Source organism: Alosa pseudoharengus, unplaced genomic scaffold, assembly GCF_046254945.1.
Source record: "Alosa pseudoharengus isolate Yale_2024_CS ecotype anadromous, Long Island Sound unplaced genomic scaffold, YU_APseudo_1.1 YU_APseudo_1.1_scf_24, whole genome shotgun sequence".
In the NCBI taxonomy this organism is placed as follows: Eukaryota; Metazoa; Chordata; class Actinopteri; order Clupeiformes; family Clupeidae; genus Alosa; species Alosa pseudoharengus.
The window spans coordinates 25,018,626-25,029,311 of NW_027468689.1; the positions used below are offsets into that span (position 1 = coordinate 25,018,626).

The window sequence follows — 10,686 nt, forward strand, 5'->3', positions numbered from 1 at the left end:
GGTGCGCAGGACTGAAGTGCAATTGATTAGACAGGTAATTGGCAGAGAGTCTACAGATGTCAGATCGATGCTTGTGTCAAAATCCTGATTAGCATATGATTATCTTATGCCTTCCCCCAGGTTTGCTGGACCAGGAAGTAGGAGGAATCCTGCAGGGAGCGCTACACGTGGCTCTGACATCATCCAAAACAAACAAACTTGTGTCAGCGCTGGAAGGTGAATCCCGTGTGTTTTACTGAACATCACCTGAAAAGGTGCTGTTGCAAATGGGATTTTTATAGCTAGATTATAACACAATCACACAGTTTCACCAAGCATAAGCCCCCCCGCATTCATTTTAATGCCTTTTATTCACCTTTGTTGTACACAAGTCCCAAGATATTGAAAAGTTTTTTAGTAAAAAAAAAAATTGTAGTTAGCTTGCTCCCTTTCTTTCAATAAAGTATTGGATTTATCACAAATGCCAGCTTGTGTGAGATGAGTTTTTTTCCCCCACCCTATGTCCTTTATGCTTTCAACTATTATGAAAAGTGTTTAAATTTAAAGAAAGAAAGTGTTTAGTTTAAAGAAGTTAAATGTAAGACTTTTGAAGACCTTTTATGACCATTGTGATTGAAATTTTAAGCATACGCTTTTTGGTATAGACAACAAATACCAACTTTATTTCTTCTTTAAAAACCTGAAATGACAGACACTAAATGTATTTTGACCTAGTGCACAATTAAAGACTTTTAAGGCTTTAAACTAATTTAGATTTAAGATTTTGACCCTTTAGAAACCTAGTTCTAGTGTGTGTGTAAAATAAATGTAGACACTCAACAAGGCATTGTTACTGATTTACCATTTTTATTCAGTAAGACCAGCAAACAGATAACAAGTCAGAAAGTGCATAAAATAGGAGAACACTGCAAAACTCAGCAAACGGTGCCAAGACAACAGTCATTTGTAAGACCAGAACATGGATAACAAGTCAAAAACTATTTTACAGTTTGTACAGTCAAAACACTGCAAAGCACAGCGAAAGGTGCCAAGGCAACAGGCTTTTGTAAGACCAGAACATAGATAACAAGTTAGAAAGTGCATAATAGGAGAACACTGCAAAACACAAGTCAGAAAGTGCATAAAATAGGAGAACACTGCAAAACACAGCGAAAAGTGCCAAGGCAACGGGCTTTTGTAAGACCAGAACATAGATAACAAGTTAGAAAGTGCATAATAGGAGAACACTGCAAAACACAAGTCAGAAAGTGCATAAAATAGGAGAACACTGCAAAACACAGCGAACGGTGCCAAGGTAACGGGCATTTGTAAGACCAGAACATAGATAACAAGTCAGAAACTATTGTACAGTTTGTACAGTCAAAACACTGCAAAGCACAGCGAAAAGTGCCAAGGCAACGGGCTTTTGTAAGACCAGAACATAGATAACAAATTAGAAAGTGCATAAAATAGAACGGTGCACAACAGAGAAAAACGTGCCATGATAACGGGCACTTGTAACACAGATTACAGGTAAAAAATTATTTACAATTTGTACAGTGTCAGTCCTCCAAGCCATCTATGACGGCGACAAAGTGGGCAAAGTTTCTGTAGATCCTGTTGTCCAGGCCCTTGGAGGGTGACATGTCTTTCACAGGGCAATACGTTTTCTTTTTGTATTTTTTATGTCCCTGTATAGGCTGGCCACACACCTTGCAATTGGGGATGTGCTGGACCCTGAAAAGCTTTGCCCCAACTTGGGTGGGCTGGTCTGCCACCAGCTTCCTTTTATAATGGGTCGACCTGGACCAGGAAGCTGGAGCAGCGTGGGTCTGGCTGGAGGAAGGCCCAGCGAGAGCAGGGGCAGGCAGGATGGGCACAAGCCGAGCCAAGGGCGCAGCAGTCGGCGCGGTCTGTGTGGAGGAGGGGCCCGCCACAGACTGCGTGGGGGTGGGCACAGACCCGGTGATGCTGAAGGCGGCGGGGGGTCTCTGCAGCGGCCGCACAAGAGGCAGTGGCTGAGGAGGAGGAAGCAGTGGCTGAGGAGGAGGAAGCTGCGACGGCGCCGCCATGTCAGCCCGTCCCCTCAGCTTCTGATGGAGATGGAGTGGCAGCAGCAGCAGCAGCAGCAGCAGACGACGGAGTGGCAGCAGGACGAGCGGCGCCCGACTGAGACTTCTGTGAAATACAGGTAGGTATCAGCTTTATGTTTTCTGTTATGCATCAGATGTTACAGTATTATTAGGAGAATTAGGACAACTCAACAAGCATACCTCTTTCTCCAAAATGTACACCCGGAAGCGCTTGAGGGACTTGGTGGTGATGTCACCCTCCTTTTTAAGCAGCCACTGCTTCACAGCGGCATGAGCATCCCGCGCCTTCTTTCTTTCTTGTTCACTCCCAGCTTGTGGGTCAGCCTGGTGGCGTTTATGCAGGCTGTACCAGCTCCACATTTCAAAGAAGGTGAAGGACTTGAACTGCCCCTGGCCGTAAATGGCCCGATCCACGTTGACCTCAAGGTGACAAGAGACGGGGGGGAACAGCGTCACATAGCTCATCAGGCTGTCCTTCAGCCACCCGTCATTGATGGGAGTTTTTCTCTTTGGGTCCTGGGTCTCCTCCAAGTGGCGGTCAAGAACACTGAAACACACACACACACACGTCATGGTTAGTTTAAGAAACGGACAACTGTATGCTGTTTGGTTTTCTTTAATGTTTTCTGCAATGTACTTACTATTTGATGTAGCCAACATCATTCTCGATCAACCACTTGAAGCTCCTCCCAAAGTACCAGCCGAATGTCAGGACCAGTTGTCCCAGGTACTGGGCCTCCGTAGGGTTGTCAATGTGACAGCGTTTTTTTGCTGGAGACAAAAAAAAAAAAAAAACATTTTATTACCTTACTGAACAAGCCAGCAAAAGCTCTGCATTAGGTTGTCATTATGCCATGATGTTACCTTCTCTGTAGGCCGTCTTTGGCTCCCGCAGCAGCTTGTTAACACTCAGGCTTTTGCCCTGCGCAGCCTTGGCCTCTTTTGAGGCCCGTAGCATGCACTGTTGCCTCTCTACTGGCACGCTAGTGTCCAGTATCTCTAACACTGGCAGCAGTGGATCCATATCTGACATTGGTAACAGTCAATTAGCATTAAAACCATTATGCTTTACTCGTCATTATGCTTTACTAATCACTTGGTAACAGTCAATTAACATTAAAACATTAAAATCATGTATTTGCTTTACTCGTCATTATAACTTTACGTTAGTCAACATATAACCAGTGCGCTCTCTCATTCTCCCTACTGAGAGCATCTCTCTACTCAAGTTCCCGCGCAGCCTGAGCAAGCGGCAGCTGCACTGTTCTCTAACTAAGGAAATATCAAGGAAATATATCATCCTAAATTATACCATTACGTTCACTTTTGCACAATTTTATACACACCCCATTCGTAGTGTGCTTAAATGTCCATTTTTATCATTTCTATTTAGTTTTACTTTTTTTTCCCCTCCCCCCTCCCCCCAACTATGGCTTTCCCGCGCTAACGTTAATGAAATTGGCTTTGAAATTGGTGTACTTCACCAAGGTAAGCATAAAACCGAATTACAACGAAAACACTATAGAAAAAATTAATACCTACATAAATATGCTTAAAAAATTAAACCCTTAACTGAGCATATGGAGCATGTAATAGCAGAGTTATAAATGCTATGCTGAGAAGATGCAGGATGCTAACGTTAACGTTAAGCTACATTGGATGGATGCATGCAGGTAGGCTAACCTTTCTTTCAAATTAAGTTATCATTCCTGTACTTAAACATTAATTTAGAAGGAATTAGCTTAATAATAGTCATTACCTTGCGGTATGTGTTTGTAGAATTTTGCTTGGGTTCTCGTCGGGTAGATGAAAGGGTATGTGCACCTGCCTGAAATGTTTTTATAGACAGTCTCGCTATCGGATTGGATATAAACGTAGACTCTGGCGCAATCGGAGGCTGACTATTAACTAACGTTAACGACCGCCAAAGATGAGTTCTGCTCTCTGGTATGTTCCAAGTCTACGATGAACGTAGACTCTGGGCCAATGACGAGCCAAAAGCGTAGCCCGCGAACTTGAGTCAGGCCCCTTTACTTTAACTGGTAGTCTACGTTGGCCGCCGCGATCGTAGACAGTTTGGCTCTCTGATTGGCTCAGAGTCTACAGTGAAGCTAGACTCTGGGCCAATCCGAGAACCAAACTGTCTACTGTAGAACGTGGACTTAGCACTACGGTAGACATCACCTCTGCCAAGCGAAAACATAACCGCCTCCTGGATCCAGACGGTGATCCGGATCACTCCCAAACTTTTTGAGTTATCTTGCGAACAAACAGATGAACAGACAAACAAACAAACAGACAAACAAACCCTGATGAAAACATAACCTCCTTGGCGGAGGTAATAACTATATAACAGCATGCACACACAAACCCACAAGAACTATATACAATATGCAAAATAACCATATCCAGCATGCACACGTACACAAATGCACAATAACTATATACATGAACTATATACAACATGCAAAATAACAATACAGCATGCACATACACACAAACCCACAATAACTATATACAATATGCAAAATAACTATATCCAGCATGCACAGATTGCATGCACCAGATTTACAGTCGCAGCAAAAAGCCTCCTAAGCTTAAAAAGCTTCCTCCAACATTGACAACCTGATGCTGCACATACTGCATGCTCATCTTCAGGTCATGTTGTGGAAGGCTGCAGGTCAGAGAGCGCCTCCTGCAGAGGCCAGAGACATCACACAGTTTGGGTGGGAGGTTGCTAGTGAAGGGGCTGTCATGCCCGCTCTTGCCATTCAGGCAGTGGCTCCAGTAAATTTGCTTTATGTCACCAGCTGTAGCTGCTGCACATTGAAAGCCTGCAGCAAAGGAAACTGCAGCTGCCATGCTGCAAGTCTCAGTTGTACTGACTATTGCAAGTGTGAAGGGGGTGAGGTCCGCTGCTGCAACCCATTCACAATACATTCAGATAAAGATCAAGAAGATGATGAGACTGAAGGGAATGAGGAAAGAAATGATGAAGATGGTGAAGGCTATTGAGTGGGATTGTGTGGTTGTTGTTAAATATGTGTATGTGTGTGCGCGCGTGTGTGTGCATACTGTATATAGTTATATAGTTTACAGTGTGTGTGTGTGTGTGCGTGTGTGTGCGTGCGTGCGTGTGTGTGTGTGTGCGCGTGTGTGTGTGCGTGTGTGTGTGTGTGTGCGTGCGTGCGGGCGCGCGTTGCATGTTGTATATAGTTCTTGTATATAGTTCTTGTGCATTTGTGTACGTGTGCATGCTGGATATAGTTATTTTGCATATTGTATGGTTCTTGTGGGTTTGTGTGTGTGCATGCTGAGGTTATGTTTTCATCGGGGTTTGTTTGTCTGTTTGTTTGTTTGTTTGTCTGTGTGTCTGTTCATCTGTTTGTTCGCAAGATAACTCAAAAAGTTCGGGAGTGATCCGGATCACCGTCTGGATCCAGGAGGCGGTTATGTTTTTCGCTTGGCGGAGGTCTGCACTCTCGGAGTGCTTTTCTAGTTTTGCATGGCACAGTTAATTTCTTAATCTGTCTGTCCATAGGTCAACACTGCCTCCTTACCAAGTTTCTTAAAGGTTTTCACCAACTCACCCAACCAAGTACACGTGTTTACCTTGGAAAAAACAATTTTGAGCCTGGCTTTATCACACTATCTGCTTTTGTGTGTATGCAAATTAGAGCATTTTTAATGAGAGGGCCTCATTTGCATATGTAAACATTAAATTATAAAAAACATGCAATACATTTTTTTCTCATCTTAACATAAGTAATCAACTCAGAAAGTTTCATGGTGATATCTATTATTTAAATGTTTTACCCAATTCACCTGTACTGCCTCGCCTGAATTGCCTATTTATGCTAATTATGTAAATTGCCCAAAGTGCAACTTTAGGCAACCAAGTTGAATTCCACCCACTAGGCCTATAGATGACATTTCTGCAATAAAACTTTAGGGTACTCAACATTTCTGGGTTCATGAAATCACGACTAGACTATATGATCAATATAGGCTATTATGCTCATTTATGCTAATTAGCTCAATTACACAAATTGCCCAACATATGCAAATTAGCATCCGGCAGTTTCTGCATGCTGGGAACCCATACTATATATTTCCATCATAAAACTTTGGTGTACTCAACATTTCTGGGTTCACAATGGGGCTCTGGGCTGTCCACCGGACTATGTCCAACTCCAGACCTACAAAACGGTTATTTCAACATGTCTGTACGTTAAGCGGTTAGAGTCGCATTCATTCTTGAAAAGGTAAAAAGAAAAAAGGTTATAATAATAACTAGAAAAGCCTTTCCTGAAGGAAATACAGTGCATGAAAATGAAAAAAATATGATGTAAAATATCATACAGAGTAAAAACAAACTATATTGGTTGCTAGGTAGATGAGGTTTAATATAGTTAGAATGACTGAACAGTTAAATAGGTGGATAGTTTAAATGGTTAAATTATTTGCTAGGTAGATGAGGTTTAATATAGTTGGAATGACTGAACAGTTAAATAGGTGGATAGTTTAAATGGTTAAATTATTTGCTAGGTAGATGAGGTTTAATATAGGTGGATAGTTTAAATGGTAAAATGATTTGCTAGGTAGATGAGGTTTAATATAGTTGGAATGACTGAACAGTTGAAACAGTTGAACAGGATGTGTAGTCTTATATTAAGAGAATGAGGCTACGTTTATACGGTGACGATGAAAAGAGAAGACGCAGAAGTGGCGTCTCGTCTTCATTTTTTTATTCGCGTTTAGACGAGCATTCTCAGGGGGAAATCTTTGTTTATATGAAGACGCAAGAGTATGTGATATTCGATTGGATATGCATTCCAGACCGCTGGGTGGTGGTGTGATAGAACCCCGGTACGTCACGCGCAGACATTCGAATTTGACAGTTTAGCCAGAGAGGTAATCAAGGATCTTTGGTTTAGCCGTTTAGACGGAGACGCAACCCGGTTCGTCTTCAAAACTCTACACTCTGGAAGGAGTCTTCAGATTTTTGCGTCTTCAAGCCCCGATGGCGCTGTCGCCGTGTAAACGAAAGGCACTTATGATAAAATATTTTTGTCGTCTTCCTTCGCAATCGTTCTCGTATAAACGGCCTCTGAGACTGTATGCTTAAAGCCTGAGAAACTGACAGTTGATGCAGGTGACCTGGCCACCTGGCACAAGATTCTAATTGCTGTGATGTTATAAAGGCCTAATAGTTTTAAATTAATAGTTTTAATCAATCAATAATCAGTTGAACTGGCTCTTTGATGGGGCCTAGATGAGCAGCTGGAAGTTGATACAGGTGCAAATCAAGTTAATTAGCCCATTGTGATGTCATCAGCCTAATGTTAAGTCTATTGGGAAATTTTAAATAGTTGTTAATAAATAGTTTAAAAAGTATAAAAGTTACAAAGATGAAAAATAGAAAGCCCAGATGTCCTAAGTAAGACCTACGTAACATAGTTTGAATGAAGTTTCTATGTTAAACGGTTGAAGCTGCATTAATTGCGTTAGAAGAAGAAGAAGAAGAAGCCTAGGAAGAACAGTACAGTGCATTTCCATGCACTGTAACTAGAAAAGCATTTCCTGAAGGAAATACAGTGCATGAAAATGCAAAAAATATGATGCAAAATATCATACAGAGTAAAAACAAACTATATTGGTTGCTAGGTAGATGAGGTTTAATATATTTAGAATGACTGAACAGTTAAATAGGTGGATAGTTTAAATGGTTAAATTATTTGCTAGGTAGATGAGGTTTAATATATAATAATAATAATAATTATTATTATTATTTATATAGCACTTTTCAAGCATTGAGCACAAAGTGCTTACAGACAAACATGAAGAGCATTTTTTCTATGCACAAAGTGCAACAAAAGTGAGATTGCTGTCGTCAGAGTTCTTTAAACTTCCTTCTAACGTTAACGTTAGCCTACTCAATCCAGACTACAGGCAGCAGAGCATGGCAGCTCGCAGGTCAATCCAGTGGTCGCGACAGCGGAGAAATCCCTTTCCGAAGCGCAGCGCCGTTGACAGATGGAGTACACCAGAGGCCCAATATAGTTGGAATGACTGAACAGTTAAATAGGTGGATAGTTTAAATGGTTAAATTATTTGCTAGGTATGAGGTTTAATATAGTTGGAATGACTGAACAGTTAAATAGGTGGATAGTTTAAATGGTTAAATTATTTGCTAGGTAGATGAGGTTTAATATATGTGGATAGTTGAAATGGTAAAACTAGAAAAGCATTTCCTAAAGGAAATACAGTGCATGAAAATGCAAAAATATGATGTAAAATATCATACAGAGTAAAAACAAACTATATTGGTTGCTAGGTAGATTAGGTTTAATATAGTTGGAATGACTGAACAGTTAAATAGGTGGATAGTTTAAATGGTTAAATTATTTAGGTAGATAGTTGACGATAACTGACAGTTGGAATGGCTCTAATGTTTGCTAGCAGTTATGTTAACTATGACAACTTAATAAAACAATGCTAACTATGTGACTTAGCTAAATTAGCTAATAATTTATAGCAGTTAAGCTAAAATATTAAGAATGCTAACATGCTAACCATGTTACTTAGCTATGCTAACAATGCTAACTAACATGTTAACAATGCTAGTTAGCATGCTAACTATGCTAACGATGTGACTTTTTTAGTAGTTGTGCTAACTAGCATGTTAACAATGTTAAAATGCTAACTATGCTAGCCATGTGACTTAGCTAATCATTTTTATTAGTTATGCTAACTATGCTAACTAGCATGCTAATACTGTTAACATGCTAACTATGCTAACCATGTGACTTAGCTAACTTAGCTTATCATTTTTAGTAGTTATGCTAACTATGTTAACTAGCATGCTAACAATGCTAAAATGCTAACTATGCTAGTCATGTGACTTAGCTAATCGTTTTTATTAGCGATGCTAACTATGCTAACTGACATGTTAATGATGTTAACTATGCTAACCATGTGACTTAGCTAACTTAGCTTATCATTTTTAGCAGTTATGCTAACTAACATGCTAACTATGCTAACCATGTTACTTAGCTAACAATGTTTGTAATGCTAACTATGCTAACCATGTTAACTAGCTACAGTAGGTAGGAGTCATAGTTGATGACAAGAAACAGTTACAATGGCTGAACAGTTAAAAAGTTTAGTAGTTTAAAGGGTTAAATTGTTTAACAGTGAAATATTGTAGTGAGGACTTTTATTTTGAAACAGTTTTTGGCAGAGGAAGCAGTTGAACAGGATGTGTAGTCTTAATAGAGCTGGTAAGTCCCGCCCTTTCCGCTATCCCCGCTGGACCTCTAGATTGAAAAATTGTTAATGCAAGTGAATGTGAGAAAATAATTATTTTCTGGTCCCATTTGAATTTTGCCATGAATGTGAACATATGTTTTCTGTGAATTTTTAATATAAATTTTTGTGTAAAGAATGCTACAATTGAGAGGGTAGAAGTTTGATGCGGTTAAACTTTGTGTGAGAGCACTTTGTGAACTACAACTTTCCGCTAGACGACAGCTAACTAGTTTCCCATAACAACCATCATTTGGTCGAGATGTAGAGGGTTATTAAGATCGACTTTGAACACAGTGAACCATACAACTTTACAATCAAACTGTATCATAGTGTTAATGTGTTGAGTGAAGCTAGACATGTTTCGAATATTTTTGTTACCATGTGTGTTTATTCCTGCCGTTACAAAAACTAGCATCTCAGTTAATGTTAGCGATTAGAGCTAGCTCACGTCACAGGCGACATGTAGTCTTTCTCGTTATGTCTTTTCCACAACTGATAGCCGAAGAATATACTGTCAAACTCGTAACATGAAAAATTATATAAAAAATTCACAGACAACATATGTTCACATTCATGGTACAATTCAAACGGGACCAGAAAATAATTATTTTCTCACATTCACTTGCATTGACGATTTTTCAATCTAGAGGTCCACTGGGGGTTTAGCGGATGGGCGGGACTTACCAGCTCTATAGGGCCAGTTTGTATGCTTAAAACCTAAGAATGGCAGTTGATCCAGGTGGCCTGAACACCTGGCATAGGATTCTAATTGCTTAACGGCTCTATTGTGATGTCATCAGCCCATGTTAAGTCTATGGGGAAATTTTGAACAATTTTTAATTATTAGTTTAAAAAGTATAAAAGTTACAAAGCTGAAAAATACATAGCACTCTTGTCCTAAGTAAGACCTACGTAACATAGTTTGAATGAAGTTTCTACGTTAAACGGTTGAAGCTGCATTAAATGTGTTAGAAGAAGAAGAATAAGAAGAGGCCTAGGAAGAACAGTACAGTGCATTTTCATGGACTGTAATAAAAAGAAGCCTAGGAAGAACAGTACAGTGCATTTTTATGCACTGTAATAATAAGAAGAAGCCAGGAGATTTCAAGATTGTGGATTCCATCCACTATAATAATGATAATAGGAAAACATAAAACACACAAGGTACTGTAATAGCATATAAAAGCTTAAAAGGGCAATCATTTGAAAGTGTTTTAAACAAAAAACAACATAGAATGATTATACTAGTCAAGCACCCAGTGTACAGCAGCACTGTATGGAGATTCTTGAAGTAGTTCCAAAC

At 39.9% G+C, this 10,686-nt stretch overlaps 1 protein-coding gene across 1 annotated transcript; it reads right to left on the reverse strand.

The window, feature by feature from the left end:
• Positions 1-2,052: 2,052 nt before the first annotated feature.
• LOC143141827 (uncharacterized) lies at positions 2,053-3,096 on the reverse strand. Its single transcript, XM_076302532.1, has 4 exons — positions 2,937-3,096; positions 2,714-2,843; positions 2,253-2,619; positions 2,053-2,157 (listed from the first exon to the last, which is right to left on the reverse strand). The coding sequence occupies exons 1-4, from the start codon at positions 3,094-3,096 to the stop codon at positions 2,053-2,055; spliced, it is 762 nt and encodes a 253-aa protein (XP_076158647.1).
• Between the last annotated feature and the right edge of the window lie 7,590 nt (positions 3,097-10,686).